This window comes from Stenella coeruleoalba (genome assembly GCF_951394435.1).
Source record: "Stenella coeruleoalba genome assembly, chromosome: 16".
In the NCBI taxonomy this organism is placed as follows: domain Eukaryota; kingdom Metazoa; phylum Chordata; class Mammalia; order Artiodactyla; family Delphinidae; genus Stenella; species Stenella coeruleoalba.
In genome coordinates this window covers 33093035-33110353 of record NC_137162.1, presented here as the reverse complement: position 1 = coordinate 33110353, position 17319 = coordinate 33093035, and the positions used below count along the sequence as shown (strand labels likewise).

The following is a 17319-nucleotide window of genomic DNA, read 5'->3' as shown; positions in this document are numbered from 1 at the left end:
TCGGGTATATCAGACTAAAAGGAAATAAATGAATGTAATCTGGAACACTTGGTCCTTGTTTCAACAGAAAGAGGACCTACCAGACCCACAGGCCGTAGACCTGTATGAATTCCGCTTCAGCGACTTCCCCATCACAGAGCACGAACTGATTAAGTGTGGACTTCGGCTGTTTCTTGAAATAAATGTGGTGGAGAAATTCAAAGTACCTGTAGAGGTCAGATGGTATTTAATTTAAAATGCTGTGATTCTCTGGCTGTACTCCACTAAAATTTCCTGTGGTTCAGAAGATTCCCTGCAGTGTGGATTTTAAATTATCATTAACTTCGTCAGTTTGTCCACTTAAACCCTGTAAACAAGGCCAACCTATCTTTTTAGATAAGGTTGTCACAGACCTTCTTACCTTTAGAATTCTACTCCAAAGTCTGAGTGGTGTTGTCTTCTTTGGTGGCAGGTTCTCACCAGATGGATGTACACGGTGAGGAAGGGGTACCGTGCCGTCACTTACCACAACTGGCGACACGGGTTCAATGTGGGGCAGACGATGTTCACTTTGCTGATGGTAGGTACAGAGCCTGTGAATCGTGATAAACCTGTGCATCTCCCTCCTGAGTGTGGTGAGAAATGGATCCAGTCCATCACTTTAGATCAGTAATTTTGGAATTCATGGATACAGTCCCATAAACCCCCAACCCCCCTGGAGATGATGCCAGGGTACGTGGGTATCCCTGGGCGTTTGGCTGAATTATCACTCTGACACTCGTGTCCTTATATCCATAAAGGAAAATTCAGTTACCTGCTGGGTTTGTAACGGCCCAGAATGAGCTACAGTCCTCAAGAAATAAAGCCAGCTTGCTCTAAAAACACAGCAGACCCCCTTCTCCATTGCAGGCCGGCCTCTCTGCACATGCTGCGGACGTGCATTAATCCAAGTAAATATGTACGTCTATGTTTTTAGACAGGAAGACTGAAGAAATACTACACGGATCTTGAAGCCTTTGCCATGCTTGCTGCTGCCTTCTGCCATGACATTGACCACAGAGGCACCAACAACTTGTATCAGATGAAGTAAGTGAACACGTGTGGCCACATCAGCGTGTTCTGGTGCCCCCCCCCCCGCCTTATTTGTAAACGCCTTCACTCCTTCTTTTTTCAACTTTGTTTCATCAAAGTATTGAATTCATACATTAAAGAGCATTGATCTTTGGCGTACACCTGTACACACCTGGGTAGCACCCCACCAGCTCAAGCTAGAGAACATTTCTTCCTGGGCTGACTACTCTCACGTCCCTGGTCCTTGTACTTCCACCAGCTGACCTTCAGCTGACCTTGCATCTTAACATCATCACCATCTTCCTCTCTTGCCCAAGAAAAGAAGTGCAATCATAAGGGTAGAGGCCCTCAGCTCAGACAGATTTGGATTTATTGGGTTCACAAGTCATTTAGACTTTCTAAGCTTCGAGTTCCTCATCGGGAAAATAATAATTACAGTAATGGTACCTAACACTTAAGGTCGTTGTAAAGATTAAATGAGATATATATAAGGCACTCAGCTCATGGTTGGCTCTTGGCAGTTAATAATTATTAAGTAGTATTATTATTACTGTTATTGTGTCATTGGCACTTTTCAAAATTCATCAGCAATGCCATAGCCAGCCTAACTCCTTGATAGTGACATTTAAGAAGCTCTGTCTGCCTTGGCCACACTGTATCTTCATCTGTGACACATGACCTACCCCTCTCCAGAGGTACCAGAGGGAGTGAGACAATTTAGAGAGAATGAGCTTTGGAGTCTGGTTTTATGGGATCCAGATACTTCCCAGTTGAGGGATCTTGGGCAAATCATTTAATCTATTTGAGATTCTGTTTCTTAACTGTAAAATGGGTATAATATTGACCTCTTAAAGACTGCTGTGAGAATCACATGAAATTGTATATGTGAAACATAGTAGATGCTGAAGAAATTTACTCAGTGAATGAAATGCACCTCGTGAGCAGTGACTTTTCACCTTCAGCTACTCTACCAATCAGGCTTTGCCTTGAAAAGGGAATCTCCATTCTGGGTTCCGGGTAAGCAACGTCTTCGTCTTGAGAGTTCCAGCCCTTTATTTTTTTTGTTTACCTTTTTATTTTATATTGGAGTATAGTTGATTAATAATGTTGTGATAGTTTCAGGTGTACAGCAAAGTGGTTCAGTTATACATATACATGTATTGATTCTTACCTGTGTCCCGCTGTAGTGGAAGCATGGAATCCTAACCACTGGACCACCAGGGAAGTCCCAGTTATCCATTTTATTTTATTTATTTTATTTTATTTTTTATATCTTTATTGGAGTATAATTGCTTTACAATGGTGTGTTAGTTTCTGCTTTATAACAAAGTGAATCAGTTATACATATACATATGTTCCCATATCTCTTCCCTCTTGCGTCTCCCGCCCTCCCTCCCTCCCTATCCCACCCCTCTAGGTGGTCACAAAGCACCGAGCTGATCTCCCTGTGCTATGCAGCTGCTTCCCACTAGCTATCTGTTTTACGTTTGGTAGTGTATATATGTCCATGCCACTCTCTCGCATTGTCACAGCTTACCCTTCCCCCTCCCCATATCCTCAAGTCCATTCTCTAGTAGGTGTGTGTCTTTATTTCTGTCTTACTTGATGAATCTCCTTGTGTGCCCTTACTGTGCTGGGGGAATTGCTCAGGAGTCCACAAAGATCTGGAGACATTACACTGGTAAAAACAGTTAACAGAAGATTTAATAAGACTGAATTATTATTCTCATATTGGTGGTACCGATCAGGCTACTGTGCAGTGTAAGCTGAAGCTGTTGGGACACAGCTTCCTGGCTTGACCTTGTGTCCTTGGTCTGATTTCTTGTCTCCAAAATGTCCAATGCCCTGGGTTCTGGTTTTCATCCTTATCTCCCATCTTTAGACTATGCCCTCTGGCAATGCCCTAGAAACCTTGCCATTTTCAAATTTTTATTATTCCCTTGAGTTCTTTTGTTCTCTTTGTTCACTTTTCTGGCCATTTTGTTTTCTGCTTCATTCTTTCATAGGTTCATAGATTTCTTTGTTCCTTTCATCCCCCTTTTCTTGGTTAGTTTTTCAGTTCTCTCATCTTTCAGTCTCGTTTACTCACCTCCGTTTTGTGTCTGATGAGATGTGGTTATCAGCAAAAAATCTGAGGAACTTTAGCATTTATCTCATCCTCCTCCGCCCCACATTCAACGCAGGCCTCTTTCCTACTGTATTTCTTCCTGAGTTCTCTAGTCTACATTCCATTATTTTTTATAATGGCTCATAAGGGACTCATATTTTTGAATGATTCTAATGGCTGAATGTTCTTCATGATATCAAATGGAAATTGGTCTCCTTATAACTTCTGTTAGTCCTAGTTCAAGTCTCTGAAGCTGTTAGAATATGTATAATTTCTCATCCACAGGCTATTCCTTCTTATATCAAAGAGAATTATTATTTTCCCCTCCTCTTTTCCTGGCTGAATATACCTGGTTGAACTTTTGTTTTAATCATTTCTCATATAATATTTTCTATACATATAATTTCATCTGTTATTCTTCTGTGAACCCACTCCAGTGTTTTTATGTCATTCCTTAAATGTGGGTCTTGGCAAATACCGTATGCTAACACATATATATGGAATTTAAGGGAAAAAAATGTCATGAAGAACCTAGGGGTAAGACAGGAATAAAGACCCAGACCTACTAGAGAACGGACTTGAGGATATGGGGAGGGGGAAGGGTAAGCTGTGACAAAGCGAGAGAGAGGCATGGACATATGTACACTACCAAACGTAAGGTAGATAGCTAGTGGGAAGCAGCTGCGTAGCACAGGGAGATCAGCTCGGTGCTTTGTGACTGCCTGGAGGTGTGGGATAGGGAGGGTGGGAGGGAGGGAGACGCAAGAGGGAAGAGATATGGGAACATATGTATATGTATAACTTTGTTACAAAGATTCACTTTGTTATAAAGCAGAAACTGACACACCATTGTAAAGCAATTATACCCCAATAAAGATGTTAAAAAAAAAATGTGGGTCTTGGGGTTTGACATAATAATCCAAACATGATCTGAAATACTTTATATTTAATCCTAATTAAATTTCATCTTCTTAATTTGGTTCTTTTTTTAAAATTGAAGTTTAGTTGATTTACAGCATTGTGTTAGTTTCCGGTGTACAGCAAAGTGATTCAGTTTTTTATATATACATATATATGTATATATATAATCTATCTTTTTCAGATTCTCTTCCATTAAAGGTTATTATAAGATATTGAATATAGTTCTCTGTGCTATACAGTAGGTCCTTGATGTTTATCTGTTTTATATGTGGTGGTGTGTGTGTGTTAATCCCAAACTCCTAATTTATCCCTCCCTCCCTCTTTCCCCTTTGGTAACCTAAGTTTGTTGTCTATGTCTGTGAGTCTGTTTCTGTTTTGTAAATAAGTTCATGAGTATGATTTTTTGAGATTCTACATATAAGTGATATCATATAATATTTGTCTTTGACTTACTTCACTTAATATGATAATCTCTAGGTCTTTCCATGTTGCTGCAAATAGCATTATTTCATTCTTTTATATGGCTGAGTAATATTCCATCATATATATATATATATATATACACACACACACACACACACACACACATATATATATATATATATATATATATATATATATATACACACACATATATATATCTCCCACATTTTCTGTATGGTATATATACCATATATATATACACCACATCTTCTGTATCCGTTCATCTGTCAATGGACATTTAGTTTGCTTCCTTGTCCTGGCTATTGTAAATAATGCTGCTATGAACATTGGGGTGCATGTATCTTTCTGAATTAGAGTTTTTGTCTTTTCCTGATATATGCCCAGGAGTGGTATTGCTGAATCACATAGTAACTCTATTTTTAGTTTTATAAGGAACCTCCATACTGTTTTCCATAGTGACTGCACCAACTTACATTCATTCCCACCAACACTGCAGGAGGGTTTGCTTTTCTCCACACCCTCTCCAGCATTTATTATTTGTAGATTTTTTTAATGATGGCCATTCTGACTGGTGTGAGGTGATACCTCATTGTAGTTTTGATTTGCATTTCTCTAATAATTAGCAATGTTGAGCATCTTTTCATGTGCCTGTTGGCCATCTGTATGTCTTCTTTGGAGAGATGTCTGTTTAGGTCTTCTGCCCATTTTTTGATTGGGTCATTAGTTTGTTTTTTTTATATTGAGCTGTTTGTATATTTTGGAAATTAATCGCTTGGCAGTCACATTGTTTGCAAATATTTTCTCCCATTCTGTAGGTTGTCTTTTCACTTCACTTATGGTTTCCTTTGCTGTGTTAATCTGATTCTTTATTCCACTCTTAATTGAAATTGCCTTTTAAAGCAGTCTGTCAGCCAATGGATTCGATATTTTTTCCAGCTTTTTTATCATCTGAAAATTAGATAGTCATGATTGCCATCAATATTCATCCAAGTCATTGATAAAACTGTGCATCAGGACAAAACCAGGGCAGAGTTCTGAGACTTGGGGCTAGAAACCTATCCCTGGGGAAGACAGTTAATTAAGCAGCACTCACTGGGTGGTGCTGTTCAGTATTTGTCCACACTCAATATTCCAGCTCATACAGAACACATCTTGAAGCTTCTTCTCAGCTGTCTTGCTGAAATCCAGACACACAGTTTCTGGCCTTCCTCTCTCACAAACCATATCACAAAAGTGTTCATGAGATCAATTCAGCATCATTTTCTCTTTCTAAACCTTCTCTGGAATTTCCTAGTAGTTATATTGTAAGTGCTTACAAATTCTGAAGCAGTTTAAACTGTTTCATAGATTAACGTCAATCTCCCTGTTCTGTCATCTACAGATTATACCATTTTCTACTTAAATTTTAGGGTAAAATGTACTTGTATCCAGTCTTCAATCATCTTTACCACCGCAAAATTTCCCAGAATATACCGACAATAGTCACCCACACCCACCCCGCATCTTCAGATTCCTTCAGGAAGTTGGGATGTTACTCAACTGGGTTAACAGATGTGTGTGTATAAAAAATAATTTTTTCTTTTTTTTTTACTAAACCATTTGTGAGATAGTTGCAGGCCTCATGCATGACATTTAACCCGAAAATATTTCAGCACATATTTCCTGGGAACGTGGAGGACATTTGTTTATATAAACACAGTATAACGTTCGCTCTCAAGAAATTTAACATTGGTACAATACTGTTATCTAGTATAGAATGTTTATTCCAATTTCCCCAATAATGTCCTTTATAACTATCTTTTCTTCTCTGTTTTGGGTCCAATCAAGGCTCACACACTGCATTTAGTCGTCAAATATCTTGAATCTCCTTTAATCTAGAATTGTTCCTTAACTTTTTTGGATCTTTCAGAATGTTGATATTTTTGAAGATTCTAGACCAGTTGTTTTGCATAATATCCCTCAATTTGGATTTGTCCAGTTGTTTTCTGATTACTAGATTCAGGGTAAACATTTTTGGTGGGAATTCTACGTAGGTGATGTTGTGTCCTTCTCAGTGCATTGCATCAGGAGGCTCATGATATCAATTTGTTCCATTAACTACAAGGTTAAGTTAAACTATTTATGAGTAATATTCAGCAGATCTCTTTATGCAAAGGTACATTTTCTCCTTTGTACTAATACGTAATCTGTGAGGTGTTATTTTGAGACTGGTTGAATATCTAGCTCCCCAGTAACCTTTCTTGAGTAATGTTTTTAAACCTAAAGGAACTAAGATACCACTCATTTCTAACTGAAATTGAGCTTTTTTTATTTGTTTAAATCTCCAGTGCTGACACAGTGTAGGTATTTGAATATGTATTAAAATTATGATCAATTATAGAACGGATCGGACATAGTCTGATTGTTCCCTAACTAGAATACTTGGTTTACCAGACCTGTTAGTGACCTGTTAATGACTCCTCTCCTCCCTAAAGTTCTGTTCTTTCTGAAATTAAGTGAAACTCTACTAAGACTGCCACCCATATTTCCGATTTCTCCCTTCCTTAAAATTATTTATTCCATATTTCTGTAACAAAGTCTTCATATTATCTATTAGACCTTTCACCTCGGCTTCTCTCCATCTTTTCTTTTCACCTTTTTATTTTCTTTTTAAAAAAAATTTTTATTTTATATTGGAGTGTAGGTGATTTACAATGTTGTGTTAGTTTCAGGTGTACCACAAAGTGATTCAGTTATACATATACATGTATCTGTTCTTTTTCAAGTTTTTTTCCCATTTAGTTATTATAGAATATTGAACAGAGTTCCCTGTGCACACCTTTTTATTTTCAATGTTGCTTCCCCTTCCTTGAACAGGAAGAATTGTAGAAAGACAGGGTACCAAAGTCCCCACTTTACATAAAGCTGTGACCTCACCACTAACAAATGGGAAATTTAAATTTATGTCACTGTCTTAGAGGAGAAAAGAAATGTTACTTTATCATCATTTTCATTTTGGTTCCTGGAAATTCTTAATATACACTTTCTGTGCAAATAAACTATGGGCTTCAACAAGTTTGCTACATGTTCTGTAAGTCATAGTCACCTCCATAAGCTCCAGGGAAGTTAACAATTTTAGATGCAGGGAGTGAACCAAACTTCGTAGTTTAAACAAGTCAATCATTTTACGCATTTAACAAATTAGGGTTGTTGTTTTTTTTAAAGAACTTTTTAAAAAGAGCGTATTCTCCTGTTCTAAATCTAAAGATTCTTTTCCAATATGTTACTTCCAACTGTTTCACAGGCATTCGGGGAGAGGGAAGAAATGAAAAAAAATCCTCAGATTGTAAAGATTCTGCATCATGTAACCGTATGTGTAATGTTTAAATAGCTAAAATTATCCTTTTCCTCCTAGATCCACATCTCCATTAGCACGGCTTCATGGATCGTCCATCTTGGAGAGGCACCACCTGGAGTACAGTAAGACTCTCCTGCAGGACGAGGTACGTGGGTCTCTCTCTCTAGGGCAGCTCACAAGCTCTGGATCAAAGCACTAACCCACAGAAAATGCTTAGAAAGAGGACGGCCTTGAGTTCTGGTGGTTGACAGTGTATACCCTTATTGAAGTCAATTGATAGAAATTGCTATATTGCAATAGTTTTTGAACAGCCAAGTTGGAAGTAGCTGAGATAGAGGAGAGAAGAGCCATGGAAAGTCACAGAACCTCTGTGGGTTTGTGAAGAAAGCAGCAAAAGCTTAAGGTGGATGTGAGAGGGCTCTATGCACCCTGGGTATGTATGAATGTAAAGAGAAAAGGAGGCTACACAGCCACTGCTTTTCTGATTCATGTGGTATGCACTGTAAGGCACTGTCTGTATCTTTGAGAAAGTCAAGCTTTGGTAGTTGGGGGGTAGGCATGAAATCAGGCTGTGAGACAGATCGGACAACTGCCATCAGAGGCACTGAGTGAATCTCCCAAGAGTTCCAGAGGGAGGTGTCACATTCAGGAGTGGGCAGGACATAGGGGAGAAGAGGGGCAGGATCAGGAAGCTTTTCACAGGAAGTGGCTTAAGCTTGGTCTTGAATTCACTTTGATTTATGCAATATCATGTACTACTAACCTTCTGTAGCAGGCAGTCATTATTCTTTTTATTGATTTTATTTGAGGGGTATATAGGCTTGTGAGAAAGGTGATGAATATAATCTAGTTATACTTTAAAAAAATATATCTTGAGAAAATTCTAACCCAGAATGAATCATTAGTAGATGGAGGGGAATACTGTTTTGTCTCAACAGAGAAACGGTCTAGAATCATACGAGTTCGTTAGGATAAATAAGCCCTCGGGAGAGTGGAGCTTTTTTCAGTTTCAATAATAATCTTTTTTTAAGCTCAGGGGACGCGGGGGTATATGGAAATATGTGCAAGTTTAGAAAGATAACACTACATTCTTCTAGATAATCAAAAACCAAGTGGGAAAACTTGTAAGACAGGGCAACCAGGGAGAAAAGTGGAAAAACAAAACAAATAAACACATGATTTAAAGGTTTTCAACAGCCTGTGATTGCAAGCTGCATCCAGACAGGGGGACACAGACCATCTGCGTCAGAATGATCGATTTCACAGGGCGGAGGTGGGCGGGCTTTTAAAAACACATCCTGGGCTTCATCCTGTGCTTACCAGGCTCCCTGGGGATTGGACCCAGGAATCTGCATTTTTAATAAGAATTTTCATAATTCTCATGTGTAGCCAGGACCTGTGCCTGCAGTAGTATCATAAAAAGGATGATACTATCTGTCCCAGGAGAATTAGAAAGAGTAGAATTGAAAGTAGTTCAGGAAGATAAGAGTAAATTGTTATTATCCAATTTGTTATGAGTCTTTGTTTTACTGGTTGGGACAGTCTTGTATTTTTGAGTAAGAATTTTCCATTCGTCCCACTGATTACGTATACCACAGGCAGGTAGTATCAAAAATAATTTATTTAATTTTACGTTTACCTACTAACGCAAAATATATTTTTAAACCTTTACAGCCAAATGTTTAAGTGCTTAACTTTGGAAGGCTCCTAGTAGCTCATATGTTTTTCCTTTCTGGGATTTGAGAGTTTATAATAGAGTTGTTGTTTTCCATCTTAATTTTTTTAATGTTATTTACTCTGCAGTCTGAACTGGTTTTGATGGCTATATAAAGGCTTATTATTCTTTCTAAAAAGGAATATTGCATCTTAGTAATCTGTACCACCTTGGCGAGGACCTGTCTACAGTGCTATTCGACCTGCTAATTGCAGACTTTTAAGGGTTGTAAATAGAGTCGCTAGGCAATAAATGCAATCACAGAGCATTTTATGAGCAGGCAAATTGAATGCTGAAAAAAATGAAATTTTAACCATCAGATGTTCTTTTTTGAGACAATACAGTTGTCTCAGTACATTTTTTTTTGAGAGACAATACAGTTCTTTTATTTATTTATTGTATAAAGAAAATATTTACACTTAAAACTAATTTTTTTACATAAGGGAAATCCTTATGATTTATCTAGCAATTTTGTCATATTGTGGACGTTGCTTATTTTGTTTTGTATATTATCAGGCTTTGAACTAAAATATCTTTATGTCCCAGTAGAGTTGGATTCCCTGCTTTGAGGACAGAACCATCTGTATTCTAAACTAGTCAGAAATCCACGCTTTAACCTAATGAATAGGTGGAAAAGTCTTGTTAGCCAAATTTGTCAGAATAGAAACTTTAATACTACAATGTACTGTCGGAATGACAAAATGCATTGCTCAGCATAAATAACAACACTTTTATTATTCAAAACACTTCACGAACTTTATTTATGCTTTTTCACACTGACCTTGTATTATACAAAGAAGAAATGAAGAAGAAATTAAATATCTTGTGTATGGTCACCAGCAAACCACAAACATGTTGGCAATCTTCTCTTATGGGTGTCGCATGTACCACATTGGAGACTAGAACTCATCTCCCCTGAGTGCCCTCATCAGGATGAATTGGAGCCATTTCTATTTTGGTGTGCTACGCAGAACTTACATTTTATTGCCATTTTCATGGCACTAGGAGAACAAAAACGGCCTGTTATTGGTAGAGGGGGGAGCAAAGTTAGACTCTTTCTGTGGGCAGGTGAAACCAGCTGAGCAGATGGGGGCCCAGCTGGAGTGGGGCTGGGACAGAGGCCTCCTCTCTTGTTCTGTGCACCTGTCTCTACATCACGTGTCCAGCACAATTCCCCGGAAGAACAAATGGAATATTATAGACTTATCTATATTTTAAATTAATGACAATAGTTGTAAAAATTACACATGCCCACTATAAAAATTCAAGCAATAGGAAACATTCCAAAGATAAATATTTAAAAATCACTTTAAATCCTATCACTCAGAAATAGACATTTCATTAACATTTAATGAACTTCATTGTAGCCCTCTGTGAATATATAAAGAGAGAAGGACAGAAACAATTTTAGAAAAATGGGATCTTACTATCCAAGCTATTTTTTTGGTTAGAGTTTTTATTTAATTAAGTTTATTGAAGTGTATGTACAATAAGTGGCATCCCTTTAATGTGTTTTTCATAAAAATTCTATGAATTCTATTCATACCCCTGGGAACTACCACACTCAAGATACAGAACACTTCTGTCATCCCAAAGGATTCCTTTTGCCCCCGGGGCAGTCAATGCCTCTCTCTCCTCCCAGCCGAAGCAACCATTGAAATGTTTTTAGTCACTATAGTTTAAATCTTCTAGATTTTTATATAAATGAAATCATGCAATAATTACTCTTTTGTGCTGGGTTCTTTCATACAGAATAATAATTTTGTGATTTGTTCGTGTTGAATGAATGAATCAGCAGTGATTCATTCCTTTTCGTTGCTGAGTGGTAGTCCATTTATTTTAAATGAAAATTTTAATTCTACTTGAATTTAACAGAAGAAACTTTTTTTTAATGGAAAGAATTACAGAACTTCAGAGGACTGTGTTCTTATCACAAGAGATATTAGTTCTTAAAGAGAACCCTAAAATCAATAACCGGTGATTACGGGAAAGTGTGAAAAACTATAACGAGCATTTAGATGTTTGATTTTAGACCATACGTGTTAACTTTACATCATCCATGAACTCCCTGCTATGAAACATGAAACAATTAGAATACTTATACTGCTTCCAGCATCTCCACCTCTGTTTTATAAGGTATTTATTATCATTAAAAGTATTTTTTTTACTGTTATCAGTAGTTATAAAATTCACTTTGCTCTATAATTTCCACAATTGTCTATTTTTTTTAAACCAGAGCATTTATTGCATGACTAATGGTTGAAATCCCTAAGATGAACTGGATCCTACCCCAGTGGCTCTCTTGGGTTAGGTGTTGTTTTCCCCAGAATCCATGCCTGAATCTTCAGTATACAATCTGTAGGTGCTTCACTTGCCCGGCTCCAGTGGTGTTCTGTCCTCAGCCTAGGCACTCCAGGCACACTTCCTCTTCTGCCTGGTAGGGCAGCCACATTTGTCACAGGTGTGCTTCTGAAGGTGGGAGGCCTTAGAGCCACAGTGTGCGTCTCATTGTGATGCTTTCCAAATGACAGTGTTCCCTTTGTCATCTCTTTTCTGTGGCCAAGACCAAAGAGGCACAATTGTTTATTCCTAATTCTACTTTTAAATGGGCCTGATACTTAACCTCAGTCTTTCTACCATGACTTGTCCATTCCTGTGTATTTTATCTTGATTAGCTCGATTTGTGTTATTTGATAGTTTCTCCCAGAGTCTAAGCTAAGTACATGCCTAAGATCTGTTTGTTACATTTAGTTTTGAAAGTCAGTTTGGCAGAATATAAAGGTCTTGGGTCACTTTCTTTTTCTCAGAAATTGTAGGAAATTGCTCCAATGTCTTTCGGCATTGAAGCATTACCCTGAGAGGTATAAATGGCCAACCTGATTTTCTCCCTCTCACGTGACTTGATTTTTCTGCATAGATACTCATGTGATTCTTTTTTGTTTGTTTTTTTTATACTGCAGATTCATAGTCATCAGTTTTATACACATCAGTGTATACATGTCAATCCCAATCGCCCAACTCAGCACACCACCATCCCCACACCACAGTTTCCCCCCCCACTTCATGTCCACACGTTTGTTCTCTACATCTGTGTCTTAACTTCTGCCTGCAAACCGGTTCATCTGTACCATTTTTCTAGGTTCCACATACATGCGTTAATATACGATATTTGTTTTTCTCTTTCTTACTTCACTCTGTATGACAGTCCTTAGATCCATCCACGTCTCAACAAATGACTCAATTTTGTTCCTTTTTATGGCTAATATTCCATTGTATATATATGTACCACAACTTCTTTATCCATTCATCTGTCGATGGGCATTTAGGTTGCTTCCATGACCTGGCTATTGTAAATAGTGCTGCAATGAACATTGGGGTGCATGTGTCTTTTTGAATTATGGTTTTCTCTGGGTATATGCCCAGTAGTGGGATTGCTGGATCATATGGTAATTCTATTTTTAATTTTTTAAGGAACCTCCATACTGTTCTCCATAGTGGCTGTATCAATTTACATTCCCACCAACAGTGCAAGAGGGTGCCCTTTTCTCCACACCCTCTCCAGTATTTGTTGTTTGTAGATTTTCTGATGCTGCCCATTCTGACTGGTGTGAGGTGATACCTCATTGTAGTTTTGATTTGCATTTCTCTAATAATTAGTGATGTTGAGCAGCTTTTCACGTGCTTCTTGGCCATCTGTATGTCTTCTTTGGAGAAATGTCTATTTAGGTCTTCTGCCCAGTTTTGGATTGGGTTGTTTGTTTCTTTAATATTGAGCTGCATGAGCTGTTTATATATTTTGGAGATTAATCCTTTGTCCATTGATTCGTTTGCAAATATTTTCTCCCATTCTGAGGGTTGTCTTTTCGTCTTGTTTATGGTTTCCTTTGCTGTGCAAAAGCTTTGATATTTCATTAGGTCCCGTTTGTTTGTTTTTATTTCCATTACTCTAGGAGATGGATCAAAAAAGATCTTGCTGTGATTTATGTCAGAATGTTCTTCCTATGTTTTCCTCTAAGAGTTTTATAGTGTCCGGTCTTACATTTAGGTCTCGAATCCATTTTGAGTTTATTTTTGTGTATGGTGTTAGGGAGTGTTCTAATTTCATTCTTTTACACGTAGCTGTCCAATTTTCCCAGCACCACTTACTGAAGAGGCTGTCTTTTCTCCATTGTATATCTTTTCATATGATTCTTAATTCTTCATATTTTAGTAACTTTGTCTGAATGTCTGGGTATTGACCATTCTGCATCTATTTTTTCCTTGTCATGGGTTACACTTATGATCCATAGAATTCTTTTTTTTTTTAATTTCAGGAAAGTTTTTTATTTTCATTGTATCTTTGAACATTTTTCTGATACACTGGGAATACCAATTATGTATATATTGAGTCTTCTTGCCATTTATTTGTTATGTTCTTTATATATATATATATTTTTAAAATATTTATTTATTTATGGCTGCGTCAGGTCTTAGTTTCGGCACATGGGAGCTTTCGTTGTGGTGCGTGGGCTCTTAGTTGCATTGCATAGCCTTCTAGTTGTGGCGCACGGGCTCAGTAGTTGTGGTGTGTGGGCTTAGTTGCCCCACAGCATGTGGGATCTTAGTTCCCCAACTAGGGATTGAACCTGCATCCCCTTCATAGGAAGGCGGATTCTTAACCACTGGACCACCAGGGAGGTGCCTGTATATTTTCATAGATTTATTCTTTTCCATTTTAATTTCCTCAAGACTGTGGACTATGTCTCTTGCTGCAGTTCACTTGCTTATTCTATTTGAGTATAGCTTTAATGTGGATTTCATCAATTATATTGCTTTTATGTTCAATTCCATTTTTTTCATTCTACTACTAGTTCTGCTAGTTCACTTTTAATTTTACTGTTGCCTTGCAGTCTCCTCTTTAAGTTCTTATGGTTTTGAAACTATGGATATTACTGGTGTGAATTTTTCATGTTCCACTGGGTATTTCCTTTGATATATTTTTCATTTGCTTTTTGTGTTCCTTTCTTCCGTTGTTATTTTCTTAGTTTGGTGTGTGTGTGTGTGTGCGCGCACATACACTACATTTATGTACTCAGTCAACTACTGAAAGACATTTATGTGATTTCTGATTCAGGGTTGTTACGTATGGTGTTCTGTGACTCTCTAGTACATGTCTTTTTGTGAATACACGTGTGCATTTCTGTTTGGTATGTACCTAGAAATAGAGTTGCTTGGCCAAAGGATGAGCATATGTTCAACTTTGGTGAATGCTGACAAGCAGTTTTCCAAAATGGTTGTACTAATATATGTTCTTACCAACAGTTCCAGTGGTTCTCCATCCTCTCCAACACTTTGTACTTTCCATCCTTCTCATTTTAGTCACTCTGATGGGAATGTAGTGACATTGCACTGAATTTAATTTGTGTCAAATTAAATAGCATTGATTAACATGAACTACAGTTTATATTTATTAACCTTTTGAAATTCTCTGTTTTGGGGTTGCTTTGTTCTCAACTTGATTTGTAGGAATTCTTTACTCTGGTTTATATATCTTTTGTCAGAAATCTGTATTGCAAATATTTTCTCCCTTTCTGTGAACTGCCTTTTTACTCTTAATGTTGGATTTGGATGAATAGAAGTTCTTAATTTTAATGTCCATTTGATCAATTTTTTAAAGATTAGCTGTTTTTTTCTCATCTTAAAAACCTTTGACTATTCAAGGTAATGAAGATATTTTTCTCTATAACTGGTATTGTTCTACCTTTCTCATTTAGATCCACAATCTTTTTACAACTTATTTTTTTTTTAATAAATTTATTTATTTTTGGCTGCGTTGGGTTTTCATTGCTGTGTGCAGGCTTTCTCTAGTTGCAACCAGAAGGGGCTACTCTTTGTTGCAGTGTGTGGGCTTCTCATTGTGGTGGCTTCTCTTGTTGTGGAGCATGGGCTCTAGCTGTGCAGGCTTCAGTAGTTGTGGCTCACAGGTTCCAGAGCGCAGGCTCAGTAGTTGTGATGCACGGGCTCAGCTGCTCCGCAGCATGTGGGATCTTCCCGGACCAGGGCTCAAATCCGTGTCCCCTGCATTGGCAGGCGGATTCTTAACCACTATGCCACCAGGGAAGTCCACAACTTATCTTTATATATGGTTTGATGTAGAGATCAATATACATTTTTCTATCCAGGTGGAAATCCAGATGACCCGGCACCATTTATTAAAAAGACCACCCTTGGCTTCCCTGGTGGCGCGGTGGTTGAGAGTCCGCCTGCCGATGATGCAGGGGACACGGGTTCGTGCCCCGGCCCAGGAAGATCCCACATGCCGCGGAGCAGCTAGGCCCGGGAGCCATGGCCGCTGAGCCTGCGCGTCCGGAGCCTGTGCTCCGCAGTGGGAGAGGCCACAACAGTGAGAGGTCCGCGAACCGCAAAAAAAAAAAAAAAAGGCCACCCTTTTCTCCCTTCACTTCAGTGAGACCTTTTGTCATAAATCAGGTAACTGATTATAAAATAAGGTGGACTGCTTCCGTACTCTCTATTCTGTTCCACTGATCAGTTTCTCCTTTGTCAATATCATACCATCTTAACTACTATAGCTTTATAATAAATCTTAATTTCTTTCAGTGTAAATTCTCCAGCTTTGTTCTACTTCAAGTCTGTCTTGGCTTTTATTAAGCCTTTGTATTTTCATTTGAATTTTAAAATCAGTTTGTCAATTTACATACACATATCCACAAACCTGTTGGTATTCTGGTTGCAATTGCATTGAGTCCATAGATTTTGTGTTCTTGTGGTCTTTATGCAGAGGTTTTATGCAGTCGTTTGTTTTGAAAATGACTCATTCCTTAATGGAATTTGCCATCTGCCGAAGAATCCTGTGAGGAAGGGCAGAAATGCACTGAGGACAGCCTCAGCTTCCTATTTATTGTCTCAAACACTGCCTCACTGAGTCTATTTCTTTGGTCTGGGGAACACACCTCTTTAATTTGGGCTTTCCAGAAGTTGGGAAGGCTCATGTTAAGCAAAGCCCTTGAAGCTACAGGCTGTGTGTTAAGATCCGGCCATCGATGCCAAACTTCCTGCCATCACTTCTTGTTGCCCAGGGCATTCTCTTTGGCACAGACGACTAAGTAATAGGAGTCAGTGCAGATATATGTCAGCATAGCTTTCCCATCAATTCCTCTTCTGCTGCTGCTCTGTGTTGTCAAACTGGATTTTTGAGGGACATCCTTCCTTCTTCTGTATGCTGTCCACATCCTAAGACCTCTTGCTCTGATTAAAAGATCACTGGCTCTGCCTTTGCTTACTCAAAAAAACCCTGCATGCATGTATATATGTTTAATCCTCAACTTGTTCCAAAATGTTTTTAATGGAGTGTCCAAAAAATATAACATTAAAGAAAAAAAATGAGGGCTAATGGGAATATAAAAATAAGATGATGTATGGTGAAGGCCCAAAATGTATACGGTGAAAAGTATAAACATTAGACATGGGCCACAGATTTGGTCAAGAGCTTTCTAGCAACTAATACAAAACAGAAACAGGATCTTTTATGTGAATCTATAACCACAGCTGAAAAAGAAACCACTTAGAAGCTCTTATAAGAACCTTAGCTGTGACAGAAGGAAAAGAGAAAATAGAATATTAAGAAAGGGTTTTTCAATTAGAGGCCTGTACAGTGTTTTTAGATGAAAGTGAAAATGAGTGAGAAGAGTGAAAATAAGGAATATTGTGCTATCAACAAAGGAAGCAGTACTGAAAAGGGTTGAGTGT

The 17319-nt window shown here is 38.1% G+C and overlaps 1 protein-coding gene across 2 annotated transcripts in view; it reads left to right on the top strand.

Moving 5' to 3' along the window:
* PDE6C (phosphodiesterase 6C) overlaps positions 1 to 17319 on the top strand; it is a gene marked incomplete at its 5' end in the record, with an annotated part of 60014 nt that overhangs the window by 30219 nt on the left and 12476 nt on the right. For both annotated transcript variants that reach the window (XM_079899652.1, XM_079899651.1), the window contains 4 exons: positions 68 to 214; positions 452 to 559; positions 956 to 1065; positions 7917 to 8004. In XM_079899652.1, the coding sequence (XP_079755778.1) occupies positions 68 to 214; positions 452 to 559; positions 956 to 1065; positions 7917 to 8004 (453 nt within the window). The remainder of the gene's footprint in view (positions 1 to 67; positions 215 to 451; positions 560 to 955; positions 1066 to 7916; positions 8005 to 17319) is intronic.